Here is an 18,069-nt window from a genome sequence, read left to right on the forward strand (position 1 = left end):
TGCTGCTGCAGTACAAATACAGATTCTGTTCCAAGGTCGTAGCCATGGAGTCAACATTGGGAGGAGATCAAATCTTCCGGGGGGGTCTGGGAGTCCCAAACCAGAAAAAAAATCTAAATTTGAAACCTAATTTCCTGCCTAAAATATTAATAAATAAAAAATTCACTAACACATAGGATGGACTTATTTTTGTTACAACAATGTCTAATTGTGTTATTGTATTGCTTTGCTCTGTTTATTTCTCTTGTCATGGCAGAGATTAGGGATTGATAAAGTACAACCATAACCACAATCATATGAACAGAAATCTCTTTTATAGCGATATATTGGTGGTGGTGTGTGGGGGGGGGACATTTTGAGCACATTTATTATAATTACGGCACTTTGGGTCCACACCTCACTGGACATCTGCGAAGAAAAGAGCTTCATAGGTCTTCGGATTCCTCCGGCTGCAGCCATAAATGTATCTGATAATCATCATCAGCATCATCATCAACAACAACAGCACGTTGCGAGAGTTGAGACAGAGGGAGTTTAATGGAGACCGGCAAAGACCATCGGGTTATGCAGGGCAGCGATTTACAATGGATTGCACGGGAGAGCAACGCGTTGCAAGGTATTGCACATGATAGCAACGAGTTGCAAGGTGTTGCACGTGATAGCAATGCGTTGCAAGGTATTGCACGTGATAGCAATGCGTTGCAAGGTATTGCACGGGAGAGCAACGCGTTGCAAGGTATTGCACATGATAGCAACGGGTTGCAAGGTATTGCACGGGAGAGCAATGCGTTGCAAGGTATTGCACATGACAGTAATGCGTTGCAATGTATTGCACATGATAGCAATGCGTTGCAAGGTATTGCACATGATAGCAACGAGTTGCAAGGTATGATACGGGAGAGCAACGGGTTGCAAGGTATTGCACATGATAGCAATGCGTTGCAAGGTATGACACGGGAGAGCAATGCGTTGCAAGGCATTGCACGTGATAGCAACGCGTTGCAAGGTGTTGCCCGTGATAGCAATGCGTTGCAAGGTATTGCACGTGATAGCAATGCGTTGCAAGGTATTGCACGGGAGAGCAACGCGTTGCAAGGTATTGCACATGATAGCAACGGGTTGCAAGGTATTGCACGGGAGAGCAATGCGTTGCAAGGTATTGCACGTGATAGCAATGCGTTGCAAGGTATTGCACATGATAGCAATGCGTTGCAATGTATTGCACATGATAGCAACGAGTTGCAAGGTATGATACGGGAGAGCAACGGGTTGCAAGGTATTGCACATGATAGCAATGCGTTGCAAGGTATGACACGGGAGAGCAATGCGTTGCAAGGTATTGCACATGATAGCAACGGGTTGCAACGTATTGCACATGATAGCAACGAGTTGCAAGGTATGACACGTGGAGTGCGGAGAGCCGCAGTCAGCCGAGTGGGGGGGGGGGGACAACAAGATAAACAACAAGATAACGAGATAAACAACAAGATAAACAACAAGATAACGAGATAAACAACAAGATAAACAACAAGCTAAACAACAAGATAAACAACAAGATAAACAACAAGCTAAACAACAAGATAAACAACAAGATAAACAACAAGCTAAACAACAAGATAAACAACAAGCTAAACAACAAGCTAAACAACAAGCTAAACAACAAGATAAACAACAAGATAACGAGATAAACAACAAGATAACAAGCAAAACAACGAGATAAACAACGAGATAAACAAGCTAAACAACGAGATAAACAACAAGATAAACAACAAGCTAAACAACAAGCTAAACAACAAGATAAACAACAAGCTAAACAAGATAAACAACAAGCTAAACAACAAGCTAAACAAGCTAAACAACAAGCTAAACAAGATAAACAAGCTAAACAACAAGATAAACAACAAGATAAACAACAAGCTAAACAACAAGATAAACAACAAGTTAAACAAGCTAAACAACAAGATAAACAACAAGCTAAACAACAAGCTAAACAACAAGATAAACAACAAGATAACGAGATAAACAACAAGATAACAAGCAAAACAACGAGATAAACAACGAGATAAACAACGAGATAAACAAGCTAAACAACGAGATAAACAACAAGCTAAACAACAAGCTAAACAACAAGATAAACAACAAGCTAAACAACAAGATAAACAACAAGCTAAACAACAAGATAAACAACAAGCTAAACAACAAGCTAAACAACAAGATAAACAACAAGCTAAACAACAAGATAAACAACAAGCTAAACAACAAGCTAAACAACAAGATAAACAACAAGCTAAACAAGATAAACAACAAGCTAAACAACAAGCTAAACAAGCTAAACAACAAGCTAAACAAGATAAACAAGATAAACAACAAGATAAACAACAAGATAAACAACAAACTAAACAACAAGCTAAACAACAAGCTAAACAACAAGCTAAACAACAAGCTAAACAACAAGCTAAACAACAAGATAAACAACAAGATAAACAACAAGCTAAACAACAAGCTAAACAACAAGATACACAACAAGATAAACAACAAGATAAACAACAAGCTAAACAACAAGATAAACAACAAGCTAAACAACAAGCTAAACAAGATAAACAACAAGATAAACAAGCTAAACAACAAGATAAACAACAAGATAAACAACAAGATAAACAACAAGCTAAACAACAAGCTAAACAAGATAAACAACAAGATAAACAACAAGCTAAACAACAAGATAAACAACAAGATAAACAACAAGATAAACAACAAGATAAACAACAAGCTAAACAAGATAAACTAGCTAAACAACAAGATAAACAACAAGCTAAACAACAAGATAAACAAGCTAAACAAGATAAACAACACGCTAAACAACAAGCTAAACAACAAGATAAACAACAAGATAAACAACAAGATAAACAACAAGCTAAACAACAAGATAAACAACAAGCTAAACAAGCTAAACAACACGCTAAACAACAAGCTAAACAACAAGATAAACAACAAGATAAACAACAAGATAAACAACAAGCTAAACAACAAGCTAAACAACAGGATAAACAACAAGCTAAACAACAAGATAAACAACAAGATAAAAAACAAGATAAACAACAAGCTAAACAACAAGCTAAAAAACAAGATAAACAACAAGCTAAACAACAAGATAAACAACAAGCTAAACAACAAGATAAACAACAAGCTAAACAACAAGCTAAACAACAAGCTAAACAAGCTGAACAACAAGCTAAACAACAAGCTAAACAACAAGATAAACAAGCTAAACAACAAGCTAAACAACAAGATAAACAACAAGCTAAACAACAAGATAAACAACATGATAAACAACAAGATAAACAACAAGCTAAACAACAAGATAAACAACAAGCTAAACAACAAGCTAAACAACAAGCTAAACAAGATAAACAACAAGCTAAACAACAAGCTAAACAACAAGCTAAAAAACAAGATAAACAACAAGATAAACAACAAGATAAACAACAAGATAAACAAGATAAACAACAAGATAAACAACAAGCTAAACACACGTCATTCTTTCAGTTATCCGGCCCACTGTGAGAAACAAGTTTCGTGACCCCTGGTGTAGATGATGATGACGATGATGATGACGATGATGATGATGACGACAATGATTTCAAAGCGCTGCACAGCTCCTCAACGGCTTCCGAATGTCGGGAGGAAGAGAGCGTTCCAGACGGACGCGGAGGCGCCGCAGCCGGAGGCGTCCACCGCCGTCTGTGTTCGACGGCTGAGCCAAAAGTGCAGTGTATAGTGTAGTGTATAGTGTAGTGTATAGTGTAGTGTGTAGTAGTGTAGTGTATAGTGTAGTGTAGTTTATAGTGTAGTGTATAGTGTAGTGTATAGTGTAGTGTATAGTAGTGTAGTGTATAGTGTAGTGTAGTGTGTTGTGTATAGTAGTGTATAGTGTAGTGTATAGTGTAGTGTATAGTGTAGTGTATAGTAGTGTATAGTGTAGTGTATAGTGTAGTGTATAGTAGTGTAGTGTGTAGTGTAGTGTATAGTAGTGTAGTGTATAGTGTATAGTAGTGTAGTGTGTAGTGTAGTGTATAGTGTAGTGTATAGTGTAGTGTATAGTAGTGTAGTGTATAGTAGTGTAGTGTATAGTGTAGTGTAGCGTAAGTAGTGTATAGTGTAGTGTAGAGTGTAGTGTAGAGTGTAGTGTATAGTGTATAGTAGTGTAGTGTGTAGTGTAGTGTAGTGTGTAGTAGTGTAGTGTAGTGTGTAGTGTAGTGTGTAGTAGTGTAGTGTATAGTGTAGTGTGTAGTGTAGTGTATAGTGGTGTGTAGAGTGTAGTGTACAGTACTAGTGTATAGTGTAGTGTATAGTGTAGTGTACAGTGTAGTGTATAGTGTAGTGTATAGTGTAGTGTATAGTAGTAGTGTATAGTGTAGTGTAGAGTGTAGTGTATAGTAGTAGTGTATAGTGTAGTGTATAGTGTATAGTGTAGTGTATAGTGTAGTGTATAGTGTAGTGTATAGTGTAGTGTAGTTTATAGTGTAGTGTAGTTTATAGTGTAGTGTATAGTGTAGTGCAGTGTATAGTAGTGTATAGTAGTGTAGTGTATAGTGTAGTGTATAGTGTAGTGTATAGTGTATAGTAATGTAGTGTATAGTGTAGTAGTGTATAGTGTAGTGTATAGTAGTGTATAGTGTAGTGTATAGTAGTGTGTAGTATAGTGTTTAGTAGTGTAGTGTATAGTAGTGTAGTGTATGGTGTAGCGTAGGGGCGGAAGGGGGGAGGGGCCGTGGGCCATCACGTGGCTGCATCGCCCAATCGGACGGCTCCGTAGAACGTGGCCTCGGGGTCCATGTGGACGACGACGGCCCTCGGCCCTCCCCTCCCGACCTCGGAAGGGGGAGGGGCCACCGCTGCCGCCCCTCCCCCTTCCGAGGCCACGCCCCCGACCCCGCCCCCGCCCCCGGCCAGGGTCACGCGCACGCGAACCTTTTGGTGGGGGGTCAGGGCGAGGGCACGGGCCGTGTAGCACGTGGACAGGTGGTGGTGGTGGGGGTGGTGGTGGTGGGGGTGGGGGTGGTGGGGGTGGGGGTGGCCTCCACCGGGCGCCCCCACCGCGCTCGCCGAGGTCAGAGGGCACCGGGCCATGGTGACGTCATCCACCTGCAGCTCCTGCCAGGCCGAGTCGGCAGAGTCGGAGAAGCGAACCTGGCGGACGGAGAGGGAGACTCCAGCACGACCCCCCACGACACACCCCACGACACACACCCCCACGACACACCCCCACGACACACACCCCACGACACACACCCCACGACACACCCCACGACACACCCCCACGACACACCCCACGACACACACCCCACGTCACACACCCCACGACACCCCCACGACACACACCCCACGACACACCCCACGACACACCCACGACACCCCCACGACACACACCCCACGACACCCCCACGACACACCCCACGACACACACCCCATGTCACACCCCCACGACACACACCCCACGACACCCCCACGACACACCCCACGACACACACCCCACGTCACACCCCCACGACACACACCCCACGACACCCCCACGACACACCCCACGACACACACCCCACGTCACACCCCCACGACACACACCCCACGACACCCCCACGACACACCCCACGACACACACCCCACGTCACACCCCCACGACACACACCCCACGACACCCCCACGACACACCCCACGACACACACCCCACGTCACACCCCCACGACACACACCCCACGACACCCCCACGACACACCCCACGACACACACCCCACGTCACACCCCCACGACACACACCCCACGACACCCCCACGACACACCCCCACGACACACACCCCACGACACACCCCCACGACACACACACCACGACACCCCCACGACACACCCCACGACACACACCCCAGGACACACACCCCCCACGACACACCCCCACGACACACCCCACGACACACACCCCAGGACACACACCCCCCACGACACACACCCCCACGACACACCCCACGACACACACCCCAGGACACACACCCCCCACGACACACACCCCCACGACACACCCCACGACACACACCCCACGCTGCGCTTTATCCGCCCGGCTCGTTGTTGTGAGCGTCGCTCCTCTGCCCTCCGCTGTTGTTGCTGGAGGGCGCGACTGCCTCAAGGTGCACCTAGCCTGGCACTGCCCAGTAGCCTCAAGGTGCACCTAGCATGGCACTGCCCAGTAGCCTCAAGGTGCACCTAGCCTGGCACTGCCCAGTAGCCTCAAGGTGCACCTAGCCTGGCACTGCCCAGCAGCAGCGTCCTTCACGAGCCTCCTCCTCCACAGAGGCCGACCTTGACACCGCTGGTACCGCTCATCGGCAAGTCCACTCAGCTCCACAAGGCCGGAACGGCACACGAGGCGGTGGGTGGCCAGCACCACGCCCGGCCGCCTTTGTCTCCCCCAGTGGCGATGTTTAAACACCACCACCAGGTTACGCATTTGAGGCTGAGTCGACCTAGGGGAGGCCCAAGACCGGTTCAGATAATCGTCACCGGTGGTGATGGCCGTCAGCGGGAATCGAATCGTAGCACAGCGTAGCGCTAACCGCTGCACCACCCCTCCCCACATACACACAGACACGTACCTGTACACACACACACACACACGTACCTGTACACACACACACACGTACCTGTACACACACACACGTACCTGTACACACACACACACACGTACCTGTACACACACACCTGTACACACACACACAACAACAACCGCCATTCGCCACTAAGTGGCGGTGACGTCACCACGACGCTTGTGCCAGGCCATGTGCACCTTGAGGCCACGTGAAGTGTCGAACGCCCGCGGGCAGGAGGTCACGGGGCAGACCCAGGTGCCACGGGTCGACTGACTGAGATGACTGGCTGATGCACCACCTGTGCCCCCTACTGTGCCAACGTGCTGTGCTTTAGCCACCCGGCGCTCCGCTGATTGTTGTGAGCGTCGTTCCTCCGCCCTCCGTTGTTGTTGGAGGGCGACTGCCTCCAACTGCCCAGTAGCATCCTTCACGAGCCTCCTTCACAGAGGCCGATCTTGACACCGTTGGTACGAGTCATCGGCAAGTCCACTCAGCTCCACGTCCTCCTGTACCACATCACGCCATCTCTTCTCTAGCCCGTGCCGCGCCCGTTTAGCCCCCTCGATCCGGCCGAACAAAAGCTGTTTCGGCATGCGGTGGCTGGGCATGCGGGCTACATGACCCAGCCATCGCAGCCTTGCCAGCCGGAGGAGCTCACCAATGGGACCTTTCCCAGATCTTTCAAGGATTTGTGAGTTCCTCACAAAATCCAGTCTGGTTAAACCCAGGATGGATCGTAGGCAGGCCAGCCTAAATGTTTCTAACCGGCAAAGATGTTCCATTAGGGGGGTCCACGTTTCGCAAGTGTAGAGAAGGGAGGGAATGACCGTGGCCGAGAAGACCTGAAGCTTAGTGCGGAGCGACAGACCAGGTAGCTTCCACACAGCGTTACGCAACCGATGAAAAGATATTGCCGCTCGACTGATTCGGAGTGAGACCTCTGCTGTTAAACTGGAGCCGGTCATAAGCACACTGCCCAGGTATGGGAAACTCTCCACTCGCTCCACAACTGCCCCATCACCGATTGGGAGTTGTGGGGGTGTAGTGTCCGATGGTACAAAATACCCAGGCAGGTGCTTAGTTTTAGTGGGGCTGATGGTAAGGCTCCACCTCTTAGTGGCATGCTCCAGTCTCAGTAGCAGCGTCTCCAACTCCTCCTCTGAATGAGCAGCTATTACCATCTACGACTGAAATATATAACTGTACACACACACACCTGTACACACACACACACCTGTACACACACACCTGTACACACACACACCCACACACACACCTGTACACACACCTGTACACACACACCTGTACACACACACACCTGTACACACACACACACACCTGTACACACACACACACCTGTACACACACACACACCTGTACAAACACACACACCTGTACACACACACATACACCTGTACACACACCCACGTGCTGCTCACATGCACACACACACACCTGTACACACACACCTGTACACACACCTGTACACATACACACACCTGTACACATACACACACCTGTACACACACACCTGTACACACACCTGCACACACACCTGTACACACCTTTACACACACACACCTGTACACACACACCTGTACAAACATACACACACCTGTACACACACACCTGTACACATACACCTGTACACACACACACGTACACACACACCTGTACACACACACACCTGTACACACACACACCTGTACACACACACGCACGTGCAGCTCACCTGCACACACACACACCTGTACACACACACACCTGTACACACACACCTGTACACACACACCTGTACACACACCTGTACACACACACCTGTACACACACCTGTACACACACCTGTACACACACACCTGTACACACACCTGTACAGACACCTGTACACACACCTGTACACAAACACCTGTACACACACACCTGTACACACACACCTGTACACACACACACACCTGTACACACACACACCTGTACACACACCTGTACACACACACCTGTACACACACCTGTACACACACCTGTACACACACACCCTATACAGACACACCCTATACACACACACCCTATACACACACCTGTACACACACACCTGTACAGACACCTGCACACACCTGTACACACACACACCTGTACACACACACCTGTACACACACCTGTACACACGCAAACACACCTGTACACACACACACACCTGTACATACACACCTGTACACACACACCTGTACACACACACACAAACCTGTACACACGCACACACCTGTACACACACCTGTTCACACACCTGTACACACACCTGTACACACACACCTGTACACACACCTGTACACACACCTGTACACACACACACACCTGCACACACACACACACCTGCAAACACACACACCTGTACACACACCTGTACACACACACCTGTACACACACACCTGTACACACACCTGTACACACACCTGTACACACACACACCTGTACACGCACACACACACCTGTACACACACACCTGTACACACACCTGTACACACACCTGTACACACACACACCTGTACAGACACCTGTACACACAAACACCTGTACACACACCTGTACACACACACACCTGTACAGACACCTGTACACACACACCTGTACACACACACCTGTACACACACCTGTACACACACACACCTGTACAGACACCTGTACACACAAACACCTGTACACACACCTGTACACACACACACCTGTACACACACCTGTACACACACACCTGTACACACACACCCTGTACACACACACCCTGTACACACACACACCTGTACACACACACACACCTGTACACACACACACCTGCACACACACACACCTGTACACACACACCTGTACACACACACACCTGTACACATACGTATACACACCTGTACAAACACCTGTACACACACCTGTACACACACCTGTACACACACACACACCTGTACACACACACACCTGTACACACACCTGTACACACACCTGTACACACACACCTGTACACACACCTGTACACACACCTGTACACACACACACCTGCACACACACACACCTGCAAACACACACACCTGTACACACACCTGTACACACACCTGTACACACACACACCTGTACACACACACCTGTACACACACCTGTACACACACACACCTGTACACACACACACACCTGTACACACACACCTGTACACACACCTGTACACACACCTGTACACACACACACCTGTACAGACACCTGTACACACAAACACCTGTACACACACACTGTACACACACACACCTGTACACACACCTGTACACACACCTGTACACACACACACACACCTGTACACACACCTGTACACACACCTGTACACACACACCTGTACACACACACACACACACCTGTACACACACACACAAACACCTGTACACACACCTGTACACACACACCTGTACACACACACACAACAACAACCGCCATTCGCCACTAAGTGGCGGTGACGTCACCACGACGCTTGTGCCAGGCCATGTGCACCTTGAGGCCACGTGAAGTGTCGAACGCCCGCGGGCAGGAGGTCACGGGGCAGACCCAGGTGCCACGGGTCGACTGACTGAGATGACTGGCTGATGCACCACCTGTGCCCCCTACTGTGCCAACGTGCTGTGCTTTAGCCACCCGGCGCTCCGCTGATTGTTGTGAGCGTCGTTCCTCCGCCCTCCGTTGTTGTTGGAGGGCGACTGCCTCCAACTGCCCAGTAGCATCCTTCACGAGCCTCCTTCACAGAGGCCGATCTTGACACCGTTGGTACGAGTCATCGGCAAGTCCACTCAGCTCCACGTCCTCCTGTACCACATCACGCCATCTCTTCTCTAGCCCGTGCCGCGCCCGTTTAGCCCCCTCGATCCGGCCGAACAAAAGCTGTTTCGGCATGCGGTGGCTGGGCATGCGGGCTACATGACCCAGCCATCGCAGCCTTGCCAGCCGGAGGAGCTCACCAATGGGACCTTTCCCAGATCTTTCAAGGATTTGTGAGTTCCTCACAAAATCCAGTCTGGTTAAACCCAGGATGGATCGTAGGCAGGCCAGCCTAAATGTTTCTAACCGGCAAAGATGTTCCATTAGGGGGGTCCACGTTTCGCAAGTGTAGAGAAGGGAGGGAATGACCGTGGCCGAGAAGACCTGAAGCTTAGTGCGGAGCGACAGACCAGGTAGCTTCCACACAGCGTTACGCAACCGATGAAAAGATATTGCCGCTCGACTGATTCGGAGTGAGACCTCTGCTGTTAAACTGGAGCCGGTCATAAGCACACTGCCCAGGTATGGGAAACTCTCCACTCGCTCCACAACTGCCCCATCACCGATTGGGAGTTGTGGGGGTGTAGTGTCCGATGGTACAAAATACCCAGGCAGGTGCTTAGTTTTAGTGGGGCTGATGGTAAGGCTCCACCTCTTAGTGGCATGCTCCAGTCTCAGTAGCAGCGTCTCCAACTCCTCCTCTGAATGAGCAGCTATTACCATCTACGACTGAAATATATAACTGTACACACACACACCTGTACACACACACACACCTGTACACACACACCTGTACACACACACACCCACACACACACCTGTACACACACCTGTACACACACACCTGTACACACACACACCTGTACACACACACACACACCTGTACACACACACACACCTGTACACACACACACACCTGTACAAACACACACACCTGTACACACACACATACACCTGTACACACACCCACGTGCTGCTCACATGCACACACACACACCTGTACACACACACCTGTACACACACCTGTACACATACACACACCTGTACACATACACACACCTGTACACACACACCTGTACACACACCTGCACACACACCTGTACACACCTTTACACACACACACCTGTACACACACACCTGTACAAACATACACACACCTGTACACACACACCTGTACACATACACCTGTACACACACACACGTACACACACACCTGTACACACACACACCTGTACACACACACACCTGTACACACACACGCACGTGCAGCTCACCTGCACACACACACACCTGTACACACACACACCTGTACACACACACCTGTACACACACACCTGTACACACACCTGTACACACACACCTGTACACACACCTGTACACACACCTGTACACACACACCTGTACACACACCTGTACAGACACCTGTACACACACCTGTACACAAACACCTGTACACACACACCTGTACACACACACCTGTACACACACACACACCTGTACACACACACACCTGTACACACACCTGTACACACACACCTGTACACACACCTGTACACACACCTGTACACACACACCCTATACAGACACACCCTATACACACACACCCTATACACACACCTGTACACACACACCTGTACAGACACCTGCACACACCTGTACACACACACACCTGTACACACACACCTGTACACACACCTGTACACACGCAAACACACCTGTACACACACACACACCTGTACATACACACCTGTACACACACACCTGTACACACACACACAAACCTGTACACACGCACACACCTGTACACACACCTGTTCACACACCTGTACACACACCTGTACACACACACCTGTACACACACCTGTACACACACCTGTACACACACACACACCTGCACACACACACACACCTGCAAACACACACACCTGTACACACACCTGTACACACACACCTGTACACACACACCTGTACACACACCTGTACACACACCTGTACACACACACACCTGTACACGCACACACACACCTGTACACACACACCTGTACACACACCTGTACACACACCTGTACACACACACCTGTACAGACACCTGTACACACAAACACCTGTACACACACCTGTACACACACACACCTGTACAGACACCTGTACACACACACCTGTACACACACACCTGTACACACACCTGTACACACACACACCTGTACAGACACCTGTACACACAAACACCTGTACACACACCTGTACACACACACACCTGTACACACACCTGTACACACACACCTGTACACACACACCCTGTACACACACACCCTGTACACACACACACCTGTACACACACACACACCTGTACACACACACTCCTGCACACACACACACCTGTACACACACACCTGTACACACACACACCTGTACACATACGTATACACACCTGTACACACACCTGTACAAACACCTGTACACACACCTGTACACACACACCTGTACACACACCTGTACACACACCTGTACACACACACACCTGCACACACACACACACCTGCAAACACACACACCTGTACACACACCTGTACACACACCTGTACACACACACACCTGTACACACACACCTGTACACACACCTGTACACACACACACCTGTACACACACACACACCTGTACACACACACCTGTACACACACCTGTACACACACCTGTACACACACACACCTGTACAGACACCTGTACACACAAACACCTCTACACACACACTGTACACACACACACCTGTACACACACCTGTACACACACCTGTACACACACACACACCTGTACACACACCTGTACACACACCTGTACACACACACCTGTACACACACACACACACACCTGTACACACACACACAAACACCTGTACACACACCTGTACACACACACCTGTACACACACACACACCTGTACACACAAACACCTGTACACACACCTGTACACACACACCTGTACACACACACTGTACACACACACACCTGTACACACACACCTGTACACACACACTGTACACACACACACCTGTACACACACCTGTACACACACCTGTACACACACACCTGTACACACACACACACACACCTGTACACACACACCTGTACACACACCTGTACACACACCTGTACAGACACACCTGTACACACACCTGTACACACACACCTGTACACACACCTGTACACACACCTGTACACACACACACCTGTACACACACACCTGTACACACACCTGTACACACACACCTGTACACACACACACCTGTACACACACACCTGTACACACACCTGTACACACACACCTGTACACACACACACACCTGTACACACACACCTGTACACACACACACACACCTGTACACACACACCTGTACACACACCTGTACACACACACCTGTACACACACACCTGTACACACACACACCTGTACACACACACCTGTACACACACACACACCTGTACACACACACACCTGTACACACACACCTGTACACACACACCTGTACACACACACACCTGTACACACACACCTGTACACACACCTGTACACACACCTGTACACACACACACCTGTACACACACACCTGTACACACACCTGTACACACACACCTGTACACACACACACCTGTACACACACACCTGTACACACACCTGTACACACACACCTGTACACACACACACACCTGTACACACACACCTGTACACACACACACACACCTGTACACACACACCTGTACACACACCTGTACACACACACCTGTACACACACACCTGTACACACACACCTGTACACACACACACCTGTACACACACACACCTGTACACACACACCTGTACACACACACACCTGTACACACACACCTGTACACACACCTGTACACACACCTGTACACACACACACCTGTACACACACACCTGTACACACACCTGTACACACACACCTGTACACACACACACCTGTACACACACACCTGTACACACACCTGTACACACACACCTGTACACACACACACACCTGTACACACACACACCTGTACACACACACACACACCTGTACACACACACCTGTACACACACACCTGTACACACACCTGTACACACACACCTGTACACACACACCTGTACACACACACACCTGTACACACACACCTGTACACACACACACACACCTGTACACACACACACACCTGTACACACACACACCTGTACACACACACACCTGTACACACACACCTGTACACACACCTGTACACACACACCTGTACACACACCTGTACACACACCTGTACACACACACCTGTACACACACACCTGTACACACACACCTGTACACACACCGCTCACCTGTACACACACGCACACCTGTACACACACACCTGTACACACACACCTGTACACACACCTGTACACACACACACACACACCTGTACACACACGCACACCTGTACACACACACCTGTACACACACACCTGTACACACACACACCTGTACACACACACCTGTACACACACACCCTGTACACATACACACACACACACCTGTACACACACACACCTGTACACACACACCTGTACACACACCTGTACACACACCGCTCACCTGCACCTGTGCGTACAGGTGGTAGAGCCCCGCGCGCATCACCTCCAGCTCGCCGTGCCGCGTGTGGGCCCTGAAGTCGTGGGTGGTGGACGCCACGTCCCAGTCCGTGATCACTCCTCCTAGCGGCAGCAGGGGGCAGCAGAGGGACATGGGTGGTGAGTGTAGTGGTGGTGAGTGTGGTGGTGATTGTGGTGGTGAGTGTGGTGGTGAGTGTGGTGGTGAGTGTGGTGGTGGTGAGTGTGGTGGTGGTGAGTGTGGTGGTGAGTAGTGGTGGTGGTGGTGAGTGTAGTGGTGGTGGTGAGTGTAGTGGTGGTGGTGAGTGTAGTGGTGGTGGTGAGTGTGGTGGTGAGTGTAGTGGTGGTGAGTGTGGTGGTGATTGTGGTGGTGAGTGTGGTGGTGAGTGTGGTGGTGAGTGTGGTGGTGGTGAGTGTGGTGGTGGTGAGTGTGGTGGTGAGTAGTGGTGGTGGTGGTGAGTGTAGTGGTGGTGGTGAGTGTAGTGGTGGTGGTGAGTGTAGTGGTGGTGGTGAGTGTGGTGGTGAGTGTGGTGGTGAGTGTGGTGGTGAGTGTGGTGGTGGTGAGTGTGGTGGTGAGTGTGGTGGTGGTGAGTGTGGTGGTGAGTGTGGTGGTGAGTGTGGTGGTGAGTGTAGTGGTGAGTGTGGTGGTGGTGAGTGTGGTGGTGAGTAGTGGTGGTGAGTGTGGTGGTGAGTGTGGTGGTGGTGAGTGTGGTGGTGAGTGTAGTGGTGAGTGTGGTGGTGAGTGTGGTGGTGAGTGTAGTGGTGGTGAGTGTAGAGGTGAGTGTAGTGGTGGTGGTGAGTGTAGTGGTGGTGGTGAGTGTAGTGGTGGTGAGTGTAGTGGTGGTGAGTGTGGTGGTGGTGAGTGTGGTGGTGAGTGTAGTGGTGAGTGTGGTGGTGAGTGTGGTGGTGAGTGTGGTGGTGGTGGTGAGTGTGGTGGTGAGTGTGGTGGTGGTGAGTGTAGTGGTGGTGAGTGTAGTGGTGGTGAGTGTGGTGGTGATTGTGGTGGTGAGTGTGGTGGTGGTGAGTGTAGTGGTGGTGAGTGTAGTGGTGAGTGTAGTGGTGGTGAGTGTAGTGGTGAGTGTGGTGGTGAGTGTGGTGGTGCGTGTAGTGGTGAGTGTAGTGGTGAGTGTAGTGGTGGTGAGTGTAGTGGTGAGTGTAGTAGCGAGTGTAGTGGTGAGTGTAGTGGTGGTGAGTGTGGTGGTGAGTGTGGTGGTGACTGTAGTGGTGGTCAGTGTAGTGGTGAGTGTAGTGGTGGTCAGTGTAGTGGTGGTGAGTGTAGTAGTGGTGAGTGTAGTAGTGGTGAGTGTAGTGGTGAGTGTGGTGGTGGTGAGTGTGGTGGTGGTGAGTGTAGTGGTGGTGGTGAGTGTAGTGGTGGTGGTGAGTGTAGTGGTGGTGAGTGTGGTGGTGGTGAGTGTGGTGGTGGTGAGTGTGGTGGTGGTGAGTGTAGTGGTGGTGAGTGTAGTGGTGGTGAGTGTAGTGGTGGTGAGTGTAGTGGTGGTGAGTGTGGTGGTGATTGTGGTGGTGAGTGTAGTGGTGGTGAGTGTAGTGGTGGTGAGTGTAGTGGTGAGTGTAGTGGTGGTGAGTGTAGTGGTGAGTGTGGTGGTGAGTGTGGTGGTGCGTGTAGTGGTGAGTGTAGTGGTGAGTGTAGTGGTGGTGAGTGTAGTGGTGAGTGTAGTAGTGAGTGTAGTGGTGAGTGTAGTGGTGGTGAGTGTGGTGGTGAGTGTGGTGGTGACTGTAGTGGTGGTGAGTGTAGTGGTGAGTGTAGTGGTGGTCAGTGTAGTGGTGGTGAGTGTAGTAGTGGTGAGTGTAGTAGTGGTGAGTGTAGTGGTGAGTGTGGTGGTGAGTGTAGTGGTGAGTGTAGTGGTGAGTGTGGTGGTGAGTGTAGTGGTGAGTGTAGTGGTGGTCAGTGTAGTGGTGGTGAGTGTAGTAGTGGTGAGTGTAGTAGTGGTGAGTGTAGTGGTGAGTGTGGTGGTGAGTGTGGTGGTGAGTGTAGAGGTGAGTGTGGTGGTGAGTGTAGTGGTGAGTGTAGTGGTGAGTGTAGTGGTGGTGAGTGTAGTGGTGAGTGTAGTGGTGGTGAGTGTAGTGGTGAGTGTAGTGGTGGTGAGTGTAGTGGTGAGTGTAGTGGTGGTGAGTGTAGTGGTGAGTGTAGTGGGGTGAGTGTAGTGGTGAGTGTAGTGGTGGTGAGTGGGTGTGGTGGCCAACAGTTTCACATGGGGTCCAGGGCCCTGAGGTGAGCTGCAGTCCCCCCAGGAAGACATGCACTACCATCATCACCATCACCTACCCATCACCCACTCCATCATCACCACCATCACCACCATCACCATCATCACCATCACCATCCATCACCATCATCACCATCCACCATCACCACCATCACCATCATCACCATCACCACCATCACCATCACCACCATCACCATCACCACCATCACCATCACTACCATCACCACCATCACCACCATCACCACCATCACCACCATCACCATCATCACCATCACTACCATCACCACCATCACCATCACCACCATCACCATCACCACCATCACCATCATCACCATCACCACCATCACCATCACCACCATCACCACCATCACCATCAACACCATCACCATCATCACCATCACCACCATCACCATCATCACCATCACCACCACCACCATCACCACCATCACCATCATCACCATCACTACCATCACCACCATCACCACCATCACCATCATCACCATCACTACCATCACCACCATCACCACCATCACCATCATCACCATCACTACCATCACCACCATCACCATCATCACCATCACTACCATCACCACCATCACCATCATCACCATCACTACCATCACCACCATCACCATCATCACCATCACCACCATCACCACCATCACTACCATCACCATTACCACCATCACCATCACCACCATCACTACCACCATCACCACCATCATCACCATCACTACCATCATCACCATCACCACCATCACTACCATCACCACCACCATCACCATCACCACCAT

At 49.9% G+C, this 18,069-nt stretch overlaps 1 protein-coding gene across 1 annotated transcript; it reads right to left on the reverse strand.

Moving 5' to 3' along the window:
* Window positions 1-4,779: 4,779 nt before the first annotated feature.
* Window positions 4,780-15,296, reverse strand: LOC142922702 (ectodysplasin-A-like). Its single transcript, XM_076063522.1, has 2 exons — window positions 15,037-15,296; window positions 4,780-5,190 (listed from the first exon to the last, which is right to left on the reverse strand). The coding sequence occupies exons 1-2, from the start codon at window positions 15,184-15,186 to the stop codon at window positions 4,780-4,782; spliced, it is 561 nt and encodes a 186-aa protein (XP_075919637.1). The 5' UTR covers window positions 15,187-15,296.
* Window positions 15,297-18,069: the final 2,773 nt, after the last annotated feature.

This window comes from Petromyzon marinus, unplaced genomic scaffold (assembly GCF_048934315.1).
Source record: "Petromyzon marinus isolate PM22_M1 ecotype Great Lakes invasive population unplaced genomic scaffold, UKy_Petmar_22M1.pri1.0 PM_Scaffold_140, whole genome shotgun sequence".
Classification (NCBI taxonomy): Eukaryota; Metazoa; Chordata; class Hyperoartia; order Petromyzontiformes; family Petromyzontidae; genus Petromyzon; species Petromyzon marinus.

Coding starts and splice junctions, on each gene's coding strand:
- LOC142922702 (XM_076063522.1), bottom strand. CDS start 15,186: ATGTCCCTCTGCTGCCCCCTGCTGCCGCTAGGAGGAGTGATCACGGAC. Junction 5,191..15,036: donor ACCTGTACGCACAGGTGCAG/GTGAGCGGTGTG, acceptor TCCGTCCGCCAG/GTTCGCTTCTCCGACTCTGC.